Source organism: Euprymna scolopes, chromosome 1 (genome assembly GCF_053919585.1).
Source record: "Euprymna scolopes isolate OS-2025 chromosome 1, ASM5391958v1, whole genome shotgun sequence".
In the NCBI taxonomy this organism is placed as follows: Eukaryota; Metazoa; Mollusca; class Cephalopoda; order Sepiida; family Sepiolidae; genus Euprymna; species Euprymna scolopes.
In genome coordinates this window covers 93,874,976-93,900,079 of record NC_136482.1, presented here as the reverse complement: position 1 = coordinate 93,900,079, position 25,104 = coordinate 93,874,976, and the positions used below count along the sequence as shown (strand labels likewise).

The 25,104-nt window shown below is 30.3% G+C and overlaps 1 protein-coding gene across 1 annotated transcript in view; it reads left to right on the top strand.

Annotated features, from left to right (window-relative positions):
* The window catches only part of LOC145249513 (bleomycin hydrolase-like), a 126,880-nt gene extending 103,943 nt beyond the window's left edge, over nucleotides 1-22,937 (top strand). The window contains exons 5-11 of the mRNA XM_080111161.1: nucleotides 783-875; nucleotides 5,135-5,290; nucleotides 9,209-9,367; nucleotides 11,544-11,614; nucleotides 13,045-13,162; nucleotides 20,092-20,152; nucleotides 21,957-22,937. Of these exons, the coding sequence (XP_079967287.1) occupies nucleotides 783-875; nucleotides 5,135-5,290; nucleotides 9,209-9,367; nucleotides 11,544-11,614; nucleotides 13,045-13,162; nucleotides 20,092-20,152; nucleotides 21,957-22,105 (807 nt within the window). The 3' untranslated portion in view covers nucleotides 22,106-22,937. The remainder of the gene's footprint in view (nucleotides 1-782; nucleotides 876-5,134; nucleotides 5,291-9,208; nucleotides 9,368-11,543; nucleotides 11,615-13,044; nucleotides 13,163-20,091; nucleotides 20,153-21,956) is intronic.
* The last annotated feature ends 2,167 nt before the right edge of the window (nucleotides 22,938-25,104 follow it).

Genomic DNA, 25,104 nt, shown 5'->3' with positions numbered 1-25,104 from the left:
ACAAACAAATTATTTATGAATAACTATTTTCACCTGACAACTTAAATATATATTAGAATAAGAAAAATATTAAAGAATGTGAAAATCAATTTTTTTTTTTTTTTTTTTTTTCAAACAATGGTTTTTTATGCAAATACTCTCCAAAAAACTAAAGTTAAAAGATCAGATAATCTCAAGGATTTCAAAATAATTCTTGCCGAATGTATGTTCGCAATCTGAGTTTTTCACAATTATAAAATAAAGAATTATAATTAAAAACATCTTGCTTAAACTTTCAAATTATTGTATAAGCTTACTAATAAGAGACCTTGCTAACGTATGTTGTATTAATGTGCTGCTTAAAAGAATGATGACAAGCATATACTGTTATTTAGTTGCATCGAAGAGTGAGATGAGAGTTTATATAGCATTTTTGGACACTCATGAATCCACCTGTAAATGCTCCTTAACATTTTCAAATGTTTCTACATCAAATTACTAGATATTTTATTTTCCAGACAGTTGTCTCCATGTCAATTAACCACATTTTGTTTGTTTTAGCCAAATGCTTGTCTGTGTCATGTAGTTTTTATTTATTTCTGTCTAGTGTCATTTATGGTTCACCTGACCCAATATTCAAAAGGGTATTCATTGAAAAAAAAATAACCTTCTTTCATCCTCTTTGTTGTAGATATGTATTGCTATCATTAATCAGAACTTACAATTATCTTTAAATTTTTGTAATTAAAGATTTAGTCACATTGAATTTTCATTTTTTTTTTTTTTTTTAATTCTATTTCCAGATGAGGGAGTACTGCAAAACCTTGCAAGAAGCTGTGGTTAAAGGAGTTACAGACTCGGATCTCAAAGTGCTTAAAAAAGATATGCTAAAAGAGGTACAATTTAAAATACTTTTTTTTTCTTTATTCACACATTTTTCTACAGGCAAAATATATACATGTACTTTATACTGATTTTCATACATTAATTTCTTTTTTCATTTTTAAAAAAAAATCTTTTTAATCATCTTAATAGTTTTTATTCTTCTTTCTGATTTATTGCCATATGTTTTACTACTCTTCTTTTTTAAGCAGTTGATTTCATTTGTTAAATAAAAAATTAAATGTCTTAAAAATTAGGCTTCAACATGACAAGTATCAAACATTTTTTACAACTACTAATAAGTAATCTTTTGACTCCTTATTTTTTTCCATTAAAATCAATTGTACGTAGTTTTCTCTTTTTGTAGTAGCAATTTTTAATTACATTATCTGAACAAATATTGTTTCCAGTTCAGCACAAATCAGCAATTTGACTTTTGCTGACAGTAAATGTTATCAGCCAGCAGCTGTTTATTAAAATTGCTAGTTTTTTTTTTTTTTTTTTTTTTTTTTTTTATAAGTACATTTACAGATGTATTTAAAAAAGAAAAAAAGATTTCTTGCTTCCAGGGCTTAACGTTGCGAGTGATTTTTCCAAATGGTGATAAGAAATAATAATATGCTTATCTTTTGGTGATTTTGTTTTGTTTTTCACAATCTTCCAAACTGAGTGAAAAAAAAAGTCTTTTTTAACCTTTATTACTATTTTAAATAAAACTAGCAAAATCAAATTATTTAAACAGTAAAAGGTTTAATGAAACAATATACTCCTTTTTAAACAGTTTTTTTAAAAAACATCTGAAGAAATTTGAATGTTTATATTTTCAAGTCTCAACATAAAATTCAGTGCATAGTTAGAGTTCTACTTATTTAAAAAAAAAAAAAAAAAAGCACAGAAAAATCTTTATGATGTACATACTCGTCATGGAACGAAGATGTTGTATTCCAAAAATCATATGGGTTTGATTAGTAAATGAAAATATTTAGTTGTCAAAAGTCAACTGAAGATAAGTTTGTCCATAGAGCTCTGGCTGAAAATTAACATGGTTTGTGGTTCTTTTATAAAATAGTGGTTCCTTTGGGAAATGCTGGTTTTCAAATGCACTTAACTTTCAAATTTTAATTCTAGTTATAAATGATTTTTTAGCTGCCAATTATTAGATTGGTGAAAAAATTTTTTTTGACGTTCAACTTCATGTCAAAAAACATTTTTTTTGCACCAACCTAATACAAAAAACAACAACATTCTACTTTTTTAGGTGATTACATGTAAACATCCTAAAAAACTTGGTGACAAAAAAAAAAAAGCAACAAAAAATAATTTAGAATTTAGAGCAGGATCAGTTTTATATATAAATTTTCCGGCTATTCTTACCTTTTATAGCCAAGTTCTTTTGATATATTTTCAAGCTGAAAAGTTAGTATGAAAAAAAAATAATTACCTTACCATTAACTCTACATTAGAATGACAAGCTCCCACCCTCTTCCCCCAAAAACTTTAATTTCAAAACATCTATTACATTTAAAGCAATCGAAGTAGTGATTTCTATGTGCAATGGCGGTAGCACATTCAGGGATGTACCATGGCTGGCTGTTCGGTTTATGAATGATTGTATTGCTAGAGGTTAATCCAATGAAGCTCTGATGTTTATAAAATAATGCTCAATAACAAGTACTATGGTTGGCTGTTCGGTTTCTGTTGGAATTTCTTGGAGGGTATGTAGTCGTCTATGCTGATAGTTAACCAATCATTTAGGTTGGATGCTATAGTGGACGCGTTCTTTTTAAACATAGAGCATAGGGGTAGTTTCAATATGAACATTTGAAAACTGTTTCAGTCAGCCATCAAGTATTGATATACTGTTTGTTGGATAAGATTATTTTCGGTTTTGTTGTACTTTGTTTTTATTTTTATCGAGACAGCTGAATGGTCAGAAAATCCTATCAAAGACATAACTGAGGATGAGCATAGTTCATGGCATGTTGTTATGAAAAGATCTAGAAGATTCACAAATTGTCTGTCAGCATCGTGTACCCAAGCTAACAATCAGTGGGTTCTAATCAAAGGAGAAAACATGACAAAATCTCCCTTTGTCATCTGTTTTGTTTGAATGAACTTGCCATTCAACATTGTGAGCATTGAAATCTCCACAGACGTAAATGTTGGCTAAGGGATGAGTGGGCAGAGTATAATCAGTTTGCTTAGTGATATTCTCAAAGATTTTGGGAATGGTAGAGGATGAATATAAATGTGCTGTGAATAAATTGAATCATTTAAGAACAACTTTAAAAAAAACAAAAGAAAACAGCAATATTATATTTTCCAAATAGTTTGATTAAAGAAACATTCGTTTTTTAGTTTGAAAAGTTGCGAGTTAGACGCAATTTTTATTTTTTAAAAATGCTGAGGATAACTAAAAAAAAAAAAATTATATTTTCAAAACTGATTGATTAGAGGAATGCATCGATTTTTCATTTAAAAAAAAAATGAGAATGGGATGGAAAATTATGATGTGATGAAGAAGAGCAAAGAAAATATGATCAGACATTTATTTCTGGTTCAAGTCACAAATGTTTCTTACTAACTTGATCTCATGTTGAAAAAATTTAATTTAAAGTATAATGTGGATCTTGGGTTTACTTTCAGCACCTGCGTAACTCTCACTTCCCTTATTTTGTCCTTTAGTGCTCACACTCCATTAGTGATGTTTCTGACAAAGGAGAAAGAATTGCTGTTTTCTGGGTCAAAATCTATTCCATTTAACACTTATCCTTGGCAAATCTTTGACTTTGAAGTAATATTTTTTTAAAAATTTCCTTACATTAAGTGGCTTCATGCCTTGTGAGGAGCGATTTCCATTAAAAAAAAAAAAATGCTACTCTAAAGCACATGTACAGATATTTGGGTCTTCTTGAAAGATGTCCCAGCTACAAGGGAAGGTATCTTTAATGTAGGCACCTATTCCATGTCCATGGCGATCTTGAGAGTCAGGTTTGGATGTGCAGTTAGAATAGCCTTTGATGAAGAAATCCCTGATGGTCTGTTAATGAAGAAATCCCGGTTTGGTCGCCTGTAATTAAATTTCAACCTCTAGAAGGTTGGACCGTAGACTCCTGATGATGTTAGTTCTAGTATTAGATTTTAATTTATATATAAAGTGTATTACAATCTTGCTTTGAGTTCTCTAACTTTTTTTTTTTTTTTTTTTTATACTAGTATTTAAGCCCGGCGTTGCCCGGGTATTTGGATGTGTATGTTGAGCAAAGAAGAAAAAAATATGGTAGTAGGAAGGCAGGCTCGAACCCGTACTGCAAAGGAGGAAAAGAATGGGGGGGGGCTGGCGTCTTTGCTGTTACGACCACCACCAAACTGGAAGTGACGTAGGTTTAAATTAAGGCTAGACAACCGAAAGGAGAGGATGACTTTCAAAAATATCGGCGAAAAAAGCGACCCCCTCCCCTGTAGAAAAGTACTCAGTTGAAGGTTATGATATTAATGTTTTTAGCCAATTTTTCAATATTTGTCGTCTGAAAGGTCGAACTTCAAAGCAGAACTGATCTTGGTAAAATCCATCGCCTTTGTCGAAAGTTTTAGGCAGACATACATACATTTATATATTGGTAACTAAAAATTTTCGACCCAAACCAATTAAAAAGCTTGCCCTATCTCTGAATACCCTTTATGTAAAATTTCAAATGTTTAGACCAGAAATTGTCTGAGTAATTTGGTAGAAACCGCAGAGGTTAAAATTTTTTTAACTTTGACCCCTATTATGACTCTTGAACATTTATTGTTTTTGGCTCAAATCAAGTTATTAAGTTAGATCCATATCCAAGGAACCTATATCTAAAATTTCAAGTGTTTATACCCAAAATTGGCAGAGGAGTTTGGTAAAGTTCTCAAAGGTCAAATCGTTGAACTTTGACCTCCTCAACAGCCGAATTTCTGGCTGAAAATGGATTACAAAGATTTTCCCAAATCTCAGTACCCTGTATATCAAATTTCAAGTCTGTAGACTTAAAATTGACAGTTATTGCGTCGGGAAATGTACACAGACAGACAGACACAAATACACAGGCACATTCGATTAGAATTAGATTTAATCCTTGAAGTCATCAAATCTGTACTAGTCGGCTTCAGAGTAAAATTAGATCTGACCAGTAAAAGTTAGTCATTTTTAATTTTTTTTTTTTTTACCTTGAAATGACTGAGTGAAAATACTGTTTGCATTTTGATTGTAAGCTTATTTTTTTGTAATTGTTATTTCTTGCAGTTATATACCATTTTGTGCATCGCTCTTGGTACTCCTCCTGCCACCATCACCTGGGAATACTACAACAAAAACAAAGTTTACCAGAAAGTGAGCAACTTGACACCAGCCGAATTTTATAAACAATATGTGCAACCCTGTTGTGATGTCACAGATATGGTAGGTTAAATCAAATGTTTTAAAAATTTTATTTATGTATTTTTTTCAAATGTTTGAAAGTTTTTAAGTGTACACAGGCACGAAAGAAATAGACAAGCCGTACATGTTTCTGCTTTCTTTGTCGACGATCAGTACTCGGGGTCATATAAAACTGAAGTAAAAATTGGGAATGGTAACATTTTATACTAATTGATATTTTTTTTATCTTTCAGATATAAACATATTTATCATATATCATCATTTACATATGACACAGGTCAAAGAAGCTGTCAAACAAGATAAATACTCCCGACTACAAGCAGTAAATTTCGACACCTTCACTGCAGAGGTCCTCACTCCTTGATGTCAGAGAGCCTTCTACTCTGAATATTTCTTTGGAATTCCCTCCCTGTATCCTGGTTTCCTCACTGTACTGACATGTAGAAATTTAAATGTAATGTGAACAGATATCTTGCTGCTCAACTCTCCACTTATAATGTCCTCGTAGGTATGGTCCCTAATTCACAATAACCTCTTGCATCTTGGTGGCAATTCTAATTGGGGAGTTGTGCAGCGAGATATTTAACATTACATTTTAAATTTTTTGCATGTTAATGCAGGGAAGAAATTCCAAAAGCTAGTAGTTCAAGGAAAGAAGTTACAATAGAAAGTCTTTCAGCATCTGGGGACTTCTACAGTGAAGAGGTAGGATTTTGCTGATTGTCAAATTTGGTAGGGGTATTTACGTTAAGAGGCATCAGTGCAACAAGTTCGTCAGAGCACATAGCATTGAAATACTTGTTAAACAAACAAAATGATGCAACATTGTGGTGATGGGACAGGGGCTTGCTACATGTTGTCTTTGTAGGAATATTGGATACATACTAACAAGTGATTTTCAAAGAAGCCATATTATAGGTTAAAGTGAAGATGGATTTAATCGGTATCAAATTGCTGCAAAGCTCAGGATTCTACTGAGGGTTAATTTTTAAGTTAAGAATTAAATAAAACTTTGTTTTAAATAGGATTCACACTCTAGAAGGCAACTGACGTCAACAAAAAGAAAATAACATGTTAATGTTTTCCGTTTAACACACAGACATCAAGAGACATCTGCTTTTATTTACATTACTAGCGGGGGGAGGGGGGTACCCGGCGTTGCCCGGGTATTTGTTTGGAGGTGTGTGTGGTTTTGGGTAAATTAAAACGGGGGGGGGGGGTAAAATAAATAAAAAAAAAGTTTTGATAAGTAAGTATGAGGATTGAACCCGAACCCTTGAAGCAAAGTTGGAAATTAAAGTGTGAAAAAAAAACGCATGATATTAACTACTGGGCCACCGCGAAATACTAACAGAAACACGCTTGAATTTATTTAATTATTTAGAATTGGCAGGTGCACGTTTTAATGACTTAATGAGGTCAACTTTGACTGCAGGGTAGTATTTTATTTACTGCGAGAACGCTTTTTTTATTTTTATTTTGCTAAGATGTTGGGGACCAGCTCCCCATAAAAAGGGGATTATCCAAATTGAATAGCAATTGTCCGATATAAGGAAAATATTTCCACATTGATCAAAGCTGATTGCTTTCGGACATTTCCGGCGACCGGAAAAATACCGCCAGAATTAGAAGTTTAATCCACATGCAGCGAGCGAAAAATGTTGAATATTTATCTTTTCAAAGTCGAGCAAATTAAATAGACAGGCAACCTCCGTTAACTCGTAGATATGATTTATATGTGATATAAAAAGTTTTAAGAAGTTGTGAGCCGACCAACTGCTTCTCGGAAAAAAGCCTTTCCTGGACATACACAAAAAGCGAACATACATACACACATTTTCGCTTTTATATATATAAATGAGATGAAGGGAGAGAAAACGTCAACTTCCTCATTTATATATCATCTAAAGTACATATCAAAGTATCTTATATAAAGGGAACTAACCCTTCACACGGTCCAAGGAATACAACTCTTACAATTTTCACAGTATTAAAACTATCATAGTTAAATATATGTATTGGCATTGATAATTTCCAACTTAACCGAATGATTGTCAAATTCAGCAGTGGAGGGGTATCACCTTTCTAAAGTTGATCAAGCCCATCAGACAGCAGTCTTTATTATCAATGATATTAAGAGTGTCTGTTTACTTTTTTCATGTCTATGTACATTTAATTTTCATCACTTAAAGAATTTCAGTGGATAATATTCAAGGATTGAACTTGAAATAAAACGGAAACATTTTGGATTAGTGGATCTCTGATGGAAAAATGATTTGGAATCAAACAATCAAGAGATTTGATTGCAATGATAACAAGCCAGAGGGATGCTGTGGATATGGCTTCAAATTGAAAATTATAGTATATTTTGATTGTCTCATGCAGGCTTTTTTCTGTTATGAAAAAAATCAAGAATGTTCAAGGTTAGAAAACAAGGAGAGAAGGGAGAGGAAAAAGAACATATGTATGCTTCTTTGCAAGAAAATCACAGATCAATCACTGCATGGTCGACAGAATTTGGTAGCATGTAACTTTGGCGCTTCTTCATTATTAGAGTGAAAATCAGAATATTGAATTTCAAGTGAAACCAATGTTATCTACTTGTCATGCCACGTTCATTAGAACGTAGCCAAAAATTACAAAAAATGAAAAGGTAGAAAATTAATTATTAATGAAAATAGTTTTTGAAGACAATTAATGAAAATTGAGTTTTGCTGAAATAAAAGAAACTGGAGAGTTCTAAGCATAACAAGGGAGGTAATTATTTTCTGAAAACTAAAAATCTAAGGTCAATTTAGCAAAACTCAATTTTCACTAATTGTCTTCGGAAACTGTTTTCATTGTCAATTCAATATTTCGGTCTTCGCTCTAATATTGAAGAAATGCCGTAACTTCTGTCTTTGGAACACATCTTTAACAAGAATACTTTAAAATGAAACATTCACTCTCCAGAAGCACCGACAAATTTAAGCAAGATTAGCATTCCAACTGGTAATTCCATTGTTATTTTTATAGACCAAAGATGCTAAAAACCCAAATGGTTGAATATGTGAAGATTTTTTCAAAGATCAGTTGTTTATATTTTCAACCAAAAGCTAAAAAGTTTAAACCAGGGAGTTGGTAACTTTTCAGAGAGAGGGGATTCACTCAACTATGAAGTGTCTCTGTTAAGGGCCATGATATGATTATTTCCCTTTCATGGTGGGAAGATGTGACACAAGGTTGGGAAAGTGGGATTTGAAAAGCCAGTGCTTTAGAGGAAGAGCAGTCTGGCTTGTAAAATTGCCTTAGCAGGCTATCAGCATTCCCTGGCAGGAGTGTCTCAGGTGATTATGAATAAACTAACACAGTCTCAACGGGATGTGAAGTCAACCCTAAGCCAACAAAGAACAAGCTATCTCAGCAATGGCCGAGACTCTTATCAAATAAAATACAAGTTTTCATACACTCCAACTACTCTGTCCAAAGCTACTGCCTTTTTTTAATAAATTTTAATCTGATTTTATTTAAATGATTTCTTATTTTACTACAGGAATGTTAGGAAAAAATCTACTAAAAAAAATTGGTTAGTCAGGGTCAAGCTGTTAGTTTGGCAGTTTAGATAAAAAATAATCCAAGGGCCAGATGTGGCTAGTTGGCTGCCTATTGTTACCCTCTAGTTTCTGGTGAAAGCTTACTAATACAATTTCCAAAGTTGCATGCACATATATTCATCATAAACAGATCAACTTTCAAAGCAAAATAGCACTGAAAAAGCAACCTCTCATATACAAGTCTTTTTTGGCATTCATGTCCAGCTTTTACTTGACATTAACGGAAAGTTTGGACATGCGTTTTCTGACAGCTCATCTAAAAATGGCCTTCTCTCTTTAAAAACCTTTAATATTTTCATACATTCTAATCTTTTTTTGACTCCAGACTTTTGTTTTGTCTCTTTAGGTTTGTTTAGTTAACGACCCACGTGCAGACAATCCTTACAATCAGCTCTATACAGTGGAATACTTGGGTAATGTAACGGATGGCAGGAAGGTGCTTTACATTAATCAACCTGTTGAACAATTAAAAAAGATGGCACTTGCTCAACTTAAAGACAAAAAGGTAATTTCATTCATTTATTATCTCCCCTTCCTATTTTTTTTCTTTATACTCGTAAAAATAGTATTTGATCTCTTGCCTTGCTATTCCAGTTCACTGCAGTTGCAATTACTGTTTATTGACTGCAATGAAATCATAAGGTAAGTCTCTTATATGTGATTGATCTTAGTAAAACTGGAAGCTTTTTAGTTTTATATTAACCATTAGGTTCCACTGTCCTATAAAATAGGACACTAAATAATTTCTATTTATGTCTATTAGATAATATATAATAGTACCACTTACAGCATAATTATTTTGGAGAAAGGGCAACATTCCTCTATATTCATCAACTTTTCTCAGTTGTTAGAAGCCTTTTAATAATTTTTGTAAAATTTGCGAAAAGTCCATTTGTTCGATGATGCATGAACTTATATGAATGAGTCTTGCAATAGTAAGCAACTAACTTATCGTCAAAAATGCAATGTAATTTTTTGTGCAAATTGCTTTGCTTCTTTACCATAATGTGTAAATGTTATCTTGAATGTATAGTTTCTTGATTTCTAAAATATATCACATGTACCCAGTGTATTATTTATAGAAAAGTCAATATTTTGCTTTATAAATAAAATAACTTTTTTTTTTCAATTTACATATTCTAACACATTTTTAGTCATGATGCAAAGTTTCAATGCAATAGTAAAAATTTAGATACCATGGGATTTAATGAGTTAATTAGTTATACTAATTACAAATGTTTGTAAATTGTATTCAGTGAACGAAATTTTCACAAGTTGATGTTGGAAATTACCTTGACTGTCTACTCACGATTCCAAGTTTTGTTGTGTTGGTTTTATGCTATGATTTTTTACAATGATTATTAGATTTGAGCAATGTTCTTGCATGAAATATCTATAAAGCTTGTCATATCTGCTACTAGGCTTTTTAGTTAGCATTCTTTGAGCTGAACTCGACTTTCTGAGTGGTATTAGTCTTTCATGTCTACTTTACTATTAGTTTATCGTGTTCATAAACAATGATTATAAAAATGTAGTAATAATTCTGTAAACTTGTCGATTGAAACCATTACTGAAAAATCCCTCAACTTTTACAAAATATAAATCCTTTGTTGAAAGAGTATTACAACTTTCCAATACCATATTTACAACAAATATATTACCTAAATATCTTCTTGGTTTTGAACTGTATAAGTTTGAAAGTTTGAAATTAAATAAATAAAAAAAAATTTTTATTCTTGTCATATGTCGCTGCCATTGTCGGCATCATTATAAAAGGCAAGAGAGAGAATTCAAATTTTTTAGAGAAATCAACATTTTTGTTTAAATGCGAAAAAAAATTATCTCCCTTGAATATCATAATAATGGCAGAGATATGCATACAGCTAAAATTTGACTTTACTAATTTTATTTTTATAAAATAAATAACTTTCCGTATTTATTTTCCTGACATAATAAAAGATTTGGTTCTTGTCCAGGATTCCCTCTATAAAAAAAAAAAAAAAAAAAAAAATTAAAAATCTGTATGACATATGTTCCCATGATTTTTTTTTTTTTTTCATATAAAAAATCATTTTTAAGCGATTAATAAGGATTCATAGGCATTACAACATAAATCTAGCAAGTTTGAATTATTGAGTTGTCTATATTTCTTCTGATTGTTTTCAAAATTGGGGAGCAAGATGATCGCTTCTCAAATACTCATAAAATTTTATTTTTATTTAAAAATAAAACTACTGGATCAATTTATGTGATTTTTTAAATATATTGTTGTTTCATCACAGGTACGTACACTACATTATTTATTTTTATTAATATGGGGGAATTCCAGATGAGAACTGAACATTTGTGTTTTTATTTTATGTCCGTTTTGATCTTATACATAAATACAAGATTCGTTTGAAAGCTATTCAGTGATTTCTTTTTTTTATATATATTTGTAAAGTCTTAACAGAGTGGACATTATTTTTTTACAATAAATATTATATTTATCTCTATTAATTATTTCTGTTAAACAGTTATGATTAATGTTTTGAGATGTTGCCTACAGAAGAATTTTTGATATATCATGCTAGTTGTATATAAGAATTTCTTTTTCCTATATAACAGTGCTAATATCTGTATGGATAACAAGCCCTTTCAGAAATATATGAATTTATTCATGACAAATTCTTTACTTTCAGAGTGTATGGTTTGGATGCGATGTCGGTAAGCAGTTCCAAGCAAAACAACATGGAGTCTTGGATTTAAGAACGTAAATTACATTTTTGTTTTCTCTGCAAAGAGTAGTTTGGTTGATCAAAATATTTACGGATGAAAGTGCAGACTAAAATCAGTTTTATGTATTCAAGTCAAAGTTAAATTTTGTACTATCACTATTTAAATAGAAAAAAGATTTAGTGGGGAAATAACAGATTTGAAAAATAATTAAAAATAAATAAATTCTTATTTAGTATTCAACCTAATTAAAAAAAAAAAACAGACAGAAAAATCTTTATGACATATGTATCCATCACAGAACATATTCCAAAAATCATGTAAATTGATCAAGTAGTTTTATTTTTAACCAAGAAAATCAGATATTATAAGTGTCTGAGAAGTAACTGTCTCACCAGCCATTATGAAAAGAATGTCAAGAAACAAAGGGAGATACCTCAACAATAATTCATACTTACCTTAGTTGTTATAATGCCGATGAATTCACATTAGTTTCTTTTTGATTTTCTTTAAAAATAACACTACTTTATCAATTTACGTGATTTTGGGTATGTTTTTTTAATTAAGTTGAATTCTTAATAAGAATCAAAATATATTCCTGATGTATTTAATGGTTAGAAAGACCAGACGATAGACGAGTGTGAAATTGTTTTTAATGACAGTTTGTTCTTTTGTTTTTGTTTTCTTTTTCTTCCTCTTATATACCATGGTGTTGGTAAGTCCTGGCATGACTTGAGAGGTTTGGTGTTAAGTTAAAATGGTTTATATGTCTGATTAGTTTTTGGCATCTGTTAAGCGCATGTGTAATAAAAAGGAATTCACTGTTTGAAACACTCAATAATAATTTAAGATTTAGTGGTCAAACGAGAGTTGTTTTTAATAAATATTGCTATTTATTAACAAAAAAAAAAATTTAATTGCTTTTTTTTAATAAACAGCAATATTTATTAAAAACAATTTCACACTCGTTTGACCACTAAATCTTAAATTATTATTGAGTGTTTCAAACAGTGAATTCCTTTTTATATTCTTCATGTGTATTTAATGATTTCAAACTTAAACATGACAGATCTATTGACTGAAAACCTCTTCAAGAGATGCTTTGCTGCACTTATAGAAATGAAGATTTTTTTTTCAATAAAAAGAAATATCTTAAAATTGTAAGCAAGACCATGAAACAAAATTTTTAGGCATTATTTGAACAAGATTGCATCTAATCCATAAGTATTTGAACTTTGGGCATAATTTTTAGCAATATTTTTTTTTTCAAGTATTTAATTTTTTTAAATAACAACTAATTACAGAATCAAAATCAAAAAAACAACTGATCCAACCACTGAGCATTTACTATTCATATATTAAGCTGACTTTTACTCAACTTATAATAATTACTATTGAAATGTAATTTCTAATCATTACAGCCATGGATGATTTTTATGAATAGATTTTGCTATTTTATCTTTCTAGCCATGACTTCAAGAAAGTGTTTGGTTTTGAGGTTCAGACTCTGAATAAAGCAGATCGATTGATTTACAGAGAGTCTTTGATGACCCATGCCATGCTGTTCACGGGAGTCAATGTTGAGGTGAGATTCATTTTCTATTTATCAATAGGATTATTTTTATAGATATTTTTTTTTTTTTTTTAAACTTGTTATCAGGATATCCTAACTTTTACAACATTTTTATTTATTTAGCTTTTTAAATTAACTGGTTAACCTTTAGATTATTACTAAATTTTATTTTTATTTTTTTTTTAATTATGTTTTCATCCCAAACAAGGCACAGTGCCACTTTGATGTAGAAGGCTACTGTCAGAGACATGAGTTGTAGAGATACTATGTAGGGAGTGAAGCAACAAGATGTCTGTTCATATTACACTTGAACTTCTGCATGTCAGTACAGTTGGGGAAGCAAGAAACTCGAAGGGAATTCCAAAGTCTACCAGTTTTGGGGAAGAAACTATTAGAGTAGAATGCCTTCTACATCTGTGTCGGGGGTATTTATTTTGAGGGGGTACAAGGGCTAGTAGTTCATCGGAACATCCACCATTAAAATACTTGTAAAACAGGCAGAGGGATGCAACATTTCGTCGATGGGACACAGGTTGAAGCTTAGATGACAGTTCAGGACCTATTAGGTTGGCGACTCTTTTGAACCCTGTCTAAGAGTGAGGGATTAGTAGCTGATGCACCAGCCCAAATTTGGCAACAATACTCCATACATGGGCGAATGGTGGCCTTGTAGAGGTACAGGATACTTTCAGGCATGAGTAACTTTCTAAAAAGGGTTGCTATGCCATAAAACAACCAAACCAAACTTCAGGTGATAATTAATATTCAATTTAAATTTAATGCAAAAGAAAGTTTTATATATATATGAACAAATGATTAATAAAACATGTTAAAAAACATCTTGAAAAAGAGATAAAAACATATTTAATTTTAAAAAGGAAGCACAAGATAAGTGGATAGTCCTTAATCTGCGGAGTTTCGAAGAAATACTCTCCTTCTCATCAGAGGGCAGGAATTAGCAAAATGCGGGATCGGATTTTGCATGTAAAAGTATTTAATGAAACCACAAGTAAGTCACAGATCTTACTTGGTTAAAAAAAAAAGGGGTGAAGTAAGGGGAATAGGAGGTAAAAGAAAAAATGATAAAAAGATTTCACATGAGTGGATAGTCCGGTGAAGGGTAAAAAATCCAAGAATGGTAAAATCCAAACACGGTCGAATTAAAAACTTCCAATCCAACAGGTAAGTTCCAAATGGTCCAAAATGATCCAAAAGGCAGAATTCCTTGGAAAAAAAATCACAAATGGAATGAGTTCAAAATCATTAAAAGAAAAGTTCAAATGTGCATAGAAAAAGCACTGGAGAGAATATTTAAAACACGTCTGCCAAGGCCGGAGGAATCAAGTAAATTAAGGTTTAAAAAAAAACAAAAAAAAAAAAGGAAAAACGGTGAAAGTTTAAATTTGAAAAGCAAGGTCAAACTGACCCAGACAAAAAGCGCGAAAGTTAGCGTTAATAATTAGGTCAACTTAAATATGCACATGAAAGTCCCAGAATGAAATTAAGAAACACGAGTCAGAAAAACAAGTAAATGACTAAGTTTATGAAATGGAGCGTCTATTATATTAAGAAGAGTAAAAAAAGTGAATAAGTAAATAAAAAATAAAACAATAAAAATAAATAAAACAATAAAAAATAAAACAAATATTAACTCTTTAATATTTATAATATATTTTAAGTTTACCATTTTGATTACCTTGGTAAACTTATTGTAATTTTATATATATACACACACACACACACGTGTGTGTATTTTTGTTATGTATTATGTTGTTTTCTTTGCTGATGCTAATGTTTTCACATGTAATATTACTAAAAACAAAATACCACACAGTGGAAAATAAGATTCATATATTTTATTCGTTGTTTATCCTAACTGCATATTTTATTACATCATAGTCAGAGAAAATAACATTATACTTACAATTAATGGGATCTACAAATAACAAATTTCTTCATTGTAATATAAAACTAATCAAATCGCATTTTGTTCTGGTAATTATACAGCTTTTGATGTTGATATTAATAATACAATATTTTTCCTTCAAAAATTGATAAATATTGGAACTATGAACGATTTTTTTTCCATGGAAAGTTCCATAAAATATTCATGGAACATATTAATTAGCATAGATAAATCAATTGAAACTCTTGCTGATAGGCTGAATTACAGCAGGGAAGGTCATTGTTGCCTGGGAACAGTACTTCAAACTTAAGTTTGGTACATTTTCGATCACATATTTCTTTGTTTATTATACATATTTAGTTGAAGTAGCAATCAACCCCCTCTTCCAGTTTTATATCAGTTGAAATGAAAAAAAATGTTTTTTAATACTTTAAATTGCAATAAAATAATTTAAAAAGAATTAAAGTTACAATAAACATTATCTTTATATTAGAAACTATTGAGAAAATAAAAATCCTAATTTACTAGATAGATTAATAATATTCAATTTTTTTATTTTATCAATTTTTCCTGTTTTTTAATTAAAAACAGTAAAAATTGATGAAAATAAAAAAATTGATTATTAATCCATCAAAAATTAAAACAAGGAATTATAATTTTAAAAAATGTATAGAGATAGACAATTTAGAAATGAACAAAAATGATGACATTTTAAACTAAATCAGTTGTAGAAATTCAACATCAACAAAAGTTTCTGTGTACGATCATTTCTGAGACGATTTATTGCTTCATATGTCTAATCTGCACAGATACAAAATCCATTAAAAAAAAAAAATCAACATTTTTGTATCAGTTTTTTTAAAAATAAACATGGTCAGCACAGAAAAGAAGGGTTATAAATATTTATATTTTTTTGTGTGTAATATATATATAATTTTTTAAAGAGTTTCTTAGGTATTTATGGAGAAGCCTGTGATGATTTTGGGGTTTCACCAAAATAGAACGGAAATTGTAATTTTGTTCTGGTGCAATAATACACGTTTCTAATTAAACACACAACAAAGAAATCGAGCGTAAATGAGAACATGAATGACAAACAATGTTTTAATTTATTCATAAAATAACAATATTTTAATTTATTCATTAAATAACAATATTTTAATTTATTCATAAAATAACAATTGAATATTTAATTAAAAAAAAAGTGTTTATTCATATTTTTGATTATCATGGAATGGTTTGTGTTTTTTGAGAATTTTGAAAAGAAATCTAATTTTCTGCACAGCCAGCTTTCCTGGATTCGTTACTACGCACATGTTTAAAGTTTAAATTCGAAAAAAAAAAAAAAAAATAATATAAATATTTTATATAATATCATAAATATATTTAAATTAGCAGAAAACTCTAATAATATAAAAAAATAAAAACTTTAATAAATAAAATGAATAAATAAATTTTAATAAATCCACTGCTGAAAAATATTAATAATTAAAATATTAATATTATATTAACCAGTACCTGTTTAGTTTAATCCAGACATTAAAAAATGAAAATATTGAGAAAAAAAATTATATTGTACATGCCCGTTATAGAATTAAGTTCTCAAAGAAATTTCACTTAATTTAATCAAGTAGATTTTTGTTTTGTTTGTTTTTACAAAGAAAAATCAAATTTTAATGAGATCAATTGTCTTGTGGCCATCTTGCCTGTTTCATAGCCGAGACGAGGGATGCCTTTAAACAAAAAAGTGATTAACAAAGGACAGAAGGAAAAAGGGATTTAAAAAAATGGACAGAGAGACTTTGTCAAAATTTGAGATTATTTTGAAACATAGGCAAAAAAAATTTCAAGAGAAATATTTTTTTTTTTCACTTATTTTACAAACTTTAAGCGGTAATGTAGTTATCTCTCTTGGCGCCTCCGTCCTCCTCATCAGCGAAATAGGCATCTGTGATACGATTTATTTAATTAAAATTTGACTTTCCTCTGTAAAAAAAAAACACTGTGATCAAATTAAACTAAACGAATACCAAATCAACTAATAACTCTAATAATATGGAAAATAAATTTTAAGAAATCCATTACTCCTCTGTTATTTTCTGCATATCTGCTATTATATACTTGCTTAAATTTCAAAACTAGAAACAAACATATCAAAAAAACAATAGGATTAAAATAGTTATTCATTTAAATATTAATTTTTTATAAGCTTTAACATTATATATGTAAAAAAAAAAAAACTAATACATTTTATTAAAGCCTACTGTTGTTTTCTGTGGGGATGGCTTTCCTAGATTAGTTTTCATAGTTACACATACATTTCAATTTTAGATTTAAAAAACAAAAAACAAACATTAATACAAGTAAAAATAATAATTATCCTATTGTACCCAATATATAGTAGTGCTTTAAAAAGTAAAAACAAATGACTTGAGTGCGATCAACTAGAATCGAAATCAAAACATATAGCTCTGCCGTAATATTCATTACCATATGAGCTAAGTTCATATCAAAACATTAAAAATAATGTTGTCAAACCTATAAATGTATATGTGTGCATATATAGAGCTTACATATTACGTCAAACTACACCTGCCAAGTTCCAGTTGTTTTTTGTTTTTTTTTCAATTCTGACAACTATTTTTCTCAGTTTGAAATCAATTTGATTTTATTCCATCGGTCCAAATACCCCCCACCAATATTCAAGAAAACCAAGACAGAGATTTACTCTAAATGTAGCTCGAAATGCTAATGCAAATATGCACAACGTAAAACATGTGCACAAATAGAACTGTGTGTAAAAGTAACATGAAACTAATTGTCCAATAAGAAAACACAAAAAAAAAAACAGCGAATTAAAAGTTCTTTTGAAAGGAATATGCAAATTAATACAAACGGAAATCTGTGTGAAAGATGATAACTAGGGCTATGACAACAGTATATTCTTTTCATTGTTTTGACTCTCGAGTATATATCCCAAACAGTTAAACCACATCACTCTATATAAAAGCATATAAGATATCAACGGATACACACTCAAGAGTCAAAACAATAAAAAAATTTTAAAAAATGCTGTTGTCCTAGCCCTAGTGATAACGTACGTACAAACAGATATGTATGTACATTCGAATATAAATGTGTATAAAAAGTGATAATATACATACAAATATACATGGGTGAAAGATGATAATGTACAAACATGGGTGTAAAGGTTTCCCTTTTCAAGAAGAGAAATTCGTTTTGTGAGGAGTTAAAAAGGAAAAAACTCACTTTTGGGATACTATCTGCTCTATCCAGAATACTAAGCATTTTGGATTATGGTTCTATCTAGGATATTGAGCACTTCTTGAGTAAGGAGACCTCCCAAGCACTACTAAAACTAATTTTCTAAACCCCCCCCTCTATAAGAGAAATTATTTAAATGATCTTGAAAAAAAAAACAAAAAAAAAGAAAACAGGACGTTTGGAGAGCACTACTAAAGGCACTAATGATGCCTCCAAAATACTACTAAAATAAATGTCTCCTCCTCCTTTCTTTGTAATTAAAAACAAAAATAAATTCACACAAAATATTTTTCAACTTTATTTCAACATAAAAAGTTTGCTAGAAATGACGTCATGACATTAAAATTTGAGATGGTGACACTGTGACAAGCAAATTCAGAGTGTTAGTATAATAATCGATTAATATTTTTATGAACATAAAACTCTAATCTAATATACAAACGGCTTTATATCTGTTGGTCTCCATATTTTCAAACTCTATCTTCTCTGAAACTAAAAGTTACAGAGTGACGCTAGGGGCCTCAAATGATTGGATTTTTTACTGGCACTTTATGGGTTTTTAGCCAATTAAAATTGTTTTTAAGAGGGCAAAAATGGGTCAGAAATCAAAAAAAAAAAAAAAAAAATCATTAAACATTTTGTACATTCATCTTAGTTTATTTTTAATCGCTTTATATGCGTGTTACGTTGGTACAGTGGCAACATCACCAGCTTTAAATGCTATAGTTTCGGTTTCGATTCTAGCTGATAGCACCTAAATACTTTTTTTTTTTTTATTTACTTTTGAAATCCTGACTATAATAATATATATGAAATCTGAACAAATTAAAATATCATATTTAAGCATATTTTATGTGCTTATTTTAATAAGTTCACTTGTCTACTGTTGTAGGTTTGTCCACATAATGACTGTTGTAGTTTCATATCTGTTGTTTCACATACGTTTAAATTTAAATGCCATAAAAATATTAGAAAAATTAATAAAAATAATACGGTTGTAACATTAATAAAAAAAATTATTTAAATTAACAAAAATAAAGAATAAAACAAGTAAATTTTTATGAATTCACCATCACCTTATTTTTTTGCTTGGCAACTGGCCCATTTTCATATTCCTCATTCCATTTTGATGTCATATTTTTGGCTTGTTTTCTTTTTGTAAAAGAAAGGTACCTTTCAAAATCATCAAAGACATTTACCATTCTGCTTATATTAAGTAGTAAGACATGTGTAAATGATTTGGACAAATAGATATACGAAGACTTCTACTTTAAATAAAACCTTAATTTGTCTGTTTTTAATCACTCCTTGAATTTTTAAAAAATTTTGCACAAATATTAGTTATGGTGAAAGTAAATTTTTGCCAGAACGGATTTTCCAGGATAAGTCTGGTTATTTCCTTAGGGGGTATGATAGGGGTAAAATTGACCCCAAATCGAAATTTGCACAAGCATTAGTCATGGTGAAAGTAAATTTTTCACTCGTGGAGGGGGGCCCTGCATGCTCGGTTTCTTTGTATTGAAAAGCATTTTACCTTAATGATAGTTGGTAATAATTTTCCCATTCATGATGTGATGCCAATCAGCTGTGGCATGATACCTTCACACGTATATACTTGCTCACAACTTTACTTGCATCAAAGTTACAGCGGAAAGTTTCATGAGAATTTCTAGTATCTCCAATGGTACTATGCATCATCTTTGCTTTATATATTTTGTTTGCTTAAAAAAGAATTAACCTTATTTTTCAGGGGGACAAAGTTGACAAATGGAGAGTTGAGAATTCATGGGGTGATGAAGATGGTGACAAAGGTAAAAACAACCTCTTATTTTCTTTTAATTACATTCTTGATTACATTAAAAAAAAAACATGTTTGAATAATAAAATAATTCTGTACTACCGTTTTTGTGTGTAGGGAGGAAGGTTAATCTTTTCCTTAATATTAAATAAAATATTTGAACTCTAATTATATATATATACACACACACACACCGCTTTGCATTTTGGAGTTGTCACATAATTCAAAATAATGTTCTTTCTGAAACCCTGTTTATCCTCAGGCTATATATATATATATATATATATATATATATATATATATATATATATATATATATATATATACACACACACATACACACACACATTTTATCTGTTTCTATGCATACTTTTAAAATATTTGATCATTTGGACAAGAATTTTAAAAAACTTATTAGATTGCAAAGTAATATCAAATTTTCTGCAACACATAATAAATGCAGTTCTGAATTTTTGAGATGAGGTATGAATGTTTGAATTGTTCGGACAATTATTCTCATGTTGAGTGTTATTGGCACAATGTTTTGGTCGAAGGTCGTAAGTTTCAACAACCGAAACATTGTGCCAATAACACTTAAGATGAGAATAATTGTTCAAACAATCGAAACAACACAAGCATATAATAAATGTTTTGCAGGTGAAGAAATGGCTTCTACTTGTGTTGCGAAATTTTCTTAAGACCAGTCAAATAGGTATATTTTAAATTAGCAACTGTTTCTTGTGAGATTTGCTTGTTTAAACAGGTTTACCTACTTGATAACACTTATGTCTGTGCAAGTGTCTTGAAATTTATCAACACCCAAACAGTTAGACGTGGAAAGTTAAAGTCTAGTGGAAATTATCTGCTTTTTCTAAGTCCGTAAATGTCATTTCTTAAATCTATTTTCACACACTTAACATCTGAATAGGTTTTTGATTATTTTCAAGGATTTTTCTCTTATGTCTTCCAATTATGTCTCATTTAAATCTTTCAGCTGGTCTAATATATAAAATTATCTTGCCAGATGTTCAAAGTCGGACCCAAATAGCATTTAAGCTGACATATTAAATTTTTATTCTAACTAGCCAATTTTCATTTGTTGGATCATGTTATTAACAGTATAATAACATACTAAGCTACAATGTTTTTAACTTATTTAGTCCGAACCAAATGGCTGTTAATATGAAACATTTTTAAATGATCACTTAAAAATTAGCAAGTGGGATAGCTCATTTTAAATTGAAGAATAAAACTTTAAAATATGCAAATAAAAGAAATTAAAAACTAAAATGATTTCCTTAGATCCCGGACAATGCTGGGTAAGGTACAGTTAGTTAATAATATAAATGTAAGGCACAGTATTTCCAAACTGTTATGATGTCTCTAGCAACTCCTACATAAGAAAATATTTTACAACCTTATTTCTTTCTCCTAAATAATACAAGCAATGTTTTTTTTTAATTTTATAACGAGTTTAAGAAACTAACAAGCTGTCAAGCAAGTTACTTGGTTTCACACAAATTACTCACATGCAGTTTGACTACAAACTAACTGTTTTAACTTTACCGAAAGTATTCTACAATTATTATGACTATTATGCTATTTTAAAATGATGTGATAGTTTGAAAATATTGTGGGGAAAATAAACATATCATTAAAAAAATTGTCATAGCATTTTCTTTAGTCTTTCCCATTCAATTTGAACTCGTATTTTTATCAATAAAGTTATAGATTGAATAAACGCTAGTTTTTTTAAATGATGTCATTGTATGTCTCTGAGAGGCATATTATAACTTTTTTTTTTTTCTTCCTTTCAGGTTATTTGGTCATGTCCGATGACTGGTTTTCTGAATATGTCTATGAAGTTGTCGTCAACAAGAAATATTTGCCAGCAGAAATTCTTGCCATCCTTGATCAAAAACCAATCGTTCTGCCTGCCTGGGATCCTATGGGCTCTTTGGCCTAATCTCTTTCTCTTGCCACAAAAAACAATCACAACCTGTTGACCTTTTCAACCTCTGTCACTGTCTACTCATAATATATCCAACATGAATTTCTGCAGATGGAAACTATGGTTAACAATGGCACTCATTTACATAACTTCACTCAAACTCAAAAGTAAAAATCATCAAAATTGATAGCAAAATTATATTATTTTAAGGATTTTATATAATGAAAAAAAAAATTTTTTAATTAATTTTTTTTTTTTTTTTTCTAAATAAAGTAGCCGTTTATTAGAGGCTTGAAATTGATAGCTTTTATTTCCTTCTGAGATATAATTAAAGTTTTTTTTCAATAATTTTTTTCTAAACCAGGTTAACTTGTAGATATATTCTATGTGGATGTGATATACTTAAGAAGATCCCCCTGTTTTTTTTTTTCTTTAAATATATTTTTTCTGTGCATTTTTTTTTCCACCGAACATTGTCTTCAGTTTGCAAAGCAACCCAATCATTTGAAATTCGTTCCTCAAAATCATTTTGTTAAATCTGCAATCAAACTTGTATTTACTTGCAAAGAAAAGAATGTTTAATAAACATATTCATCATGCAATGTCTACCAATCTGTGTGCATGCACAGGCACAAATCATATTTTTTGTATAATTTTATTGGAAATATTTTTTGAAATAGCACATTGATGTAATTTGAAAAACAAAGGTCGCTAAAAATTCTACAAGGAAATGGTTGCCAGTATGATTTTTTTTTTGTTTTTTTTTTAAATGGGTAGGTTTATTTACATGTGTGTCCACCATTGTTTGTCTGATAGAAACAATAATAAAAAAAAAAGTGAATAAATCTGTTGCCTTTTTTTGTTTTCATTTCGAAATGTTTTAGATTATAAGATCATATTGTGAATAGTGAGAGATGTTGCTGTTGGTGAGTATCATTCATTTCGTATGAATAAGATGATTATTGTTGGCATTCGTTTCCCTGGTATCTTTTTTGTTAGAATCCTTTCCAGGAAGACATCGGGCACTTATAGAAGGGACCATGTGAGGTTTGCCAACATCTATAAGTGAAAGTGTTTCTATGAAATGAACTGGATGTCAACTTGGCACGTGCAGGTTTGTCAGTTCGTGTCATTAACCATTTGGCCACCGTCACCTCTCTGTTGCTGCCGTTCATTTTTTAGTCAAGTCAAGCATCTGCATAGAGGTCAGGAAGATTGTGCTTCAAAATTGTCTAATCTACACAAAGACCTCATTGATTGCAACCATTCATTAATGTACAGAATTGCAGATGTTTATCCCTGACACCAAAAACAGCAAGGTTCTGCAGTTGCATACAAAATTGGGGGAGGTTTGATCTGAAACAAAGGAATGGTGCGGAAGCAATGTTGTCTCTTCCAATGGATTAATTTGTGATTCTGACATCTCTGCCTGCTATGTGCAAATACAGACAACTAAAGGACAATTTTTATTGGAGCTTTGTTAGCTGAGTAGCTTTGATACTGCCATGTTGTCATGCCGCATCTACCAAGGTGTTGATGATAGCTAAGCTGCTCTCATCGTCTTTCACCATTGCTAGCATAGTTTGTTTGGTACTGCACTATCTTATGTCGATTAGATTTGGTTCTATTTCTCTGTTGTTGTTGTTTTTTTAATGGAAATCGCTCCTGACAAGGAATGAAGCCACTTGCTGTAAGGAGCTAACAAGAACAAAAGATGATTATCACAAAGATAGTAGATGCTTATTGACCTTAGTCTTGCAGAAAGAGAGTTCCACAAGCCTGTAGTTCATGGAAAGAAGCTACTGGAACAGGAAGCTGTATTACAATGAGGTATCAAAAAGGTAAATTGATGGAGACCACTAGACTAACATATCAAATAAGCTGGAACAAAGGAAGCAGGGAATAGATCAGACAATTCTGAAAAACACATGCCATAATAGTAGTATTTATAGAAAATACTGAGACTAGCAACATCACATCTGTAAGAGAGAGGTTGCAGTGAAAAAAAAAAAGGTGAAACATCTCAAATTACAGATACGTTTCTGCACCTTATCAAGAACTCTCAAATGGGACAGAGATTCACAAGACCAAATATGACCGCAGTACTTCATACATGGTCTTATAGTAGTTTTTTAAAGATAGAAAATAGTCTCAAGTGTGAGAAAGTGTTTGGAACAATAGATTTTACGAGAAGCAGAAAGAGCAATGGATTTAACATGTGAACCCCAAAAGATTTGATTAGAAAGAAAGACCAAGAAGTTTTAGAGTTGATTTCTTATCAAGAGCAGAGCCATCCATAAAAGTTTCAGGAAGGAAAGGGACACATCTACAACTGAAAGACAATCTCTGAATCTTAACAGAATTAAACAAAACAAACCATTTCTAATATATTATTTAATTGGAATTTATTATTGAGATGAGTTTTATTTATTAATTGCGGACTTTTATCCTCATCTTTTTTAGTTGTTGTTTCATGACGTTTTGGCCAACTATTCCTCTGGCCTTCGTCAGGTGGTAACCATAACGGGATAGAAACTCTGAATCTCCTAATTGGATCCTCAGCAATTACTGCCTTCCATGTTGTCTCATCACATTTTGGCCAAGTAAGCCTCTGGCCAGCTTTGGTTTGGATTGAAACCACTATCTTCAGACAATTCTCACCTGAAACCATGGAGAGCCAGCAATCGAAGGCCAAAGGAATATTTGGTCGAAACGTCGTGAAACAACTAAAAAAAGATGAGAATAATAGTCCACAATAAATAAAAATTAATAAATAATACTCATCTCAATCATGAATTCTAATTAAATAATATATACCATTCGGTATGGACCCAACCATGGAAGATCAGATAATAAATAAACGTGGATTTATAAGACCCAAAAAAGTCGAACCTTGATCGCCCTTCGGGGCCCGTGGCGCAGTGGATAGAAATGTTGAATCTCTACGGTTCCATGTGAGAATTGTCTGAAGATAGCAGTTTCAATCCTACCCAAAGCTGGCCAGAGGCTTACTT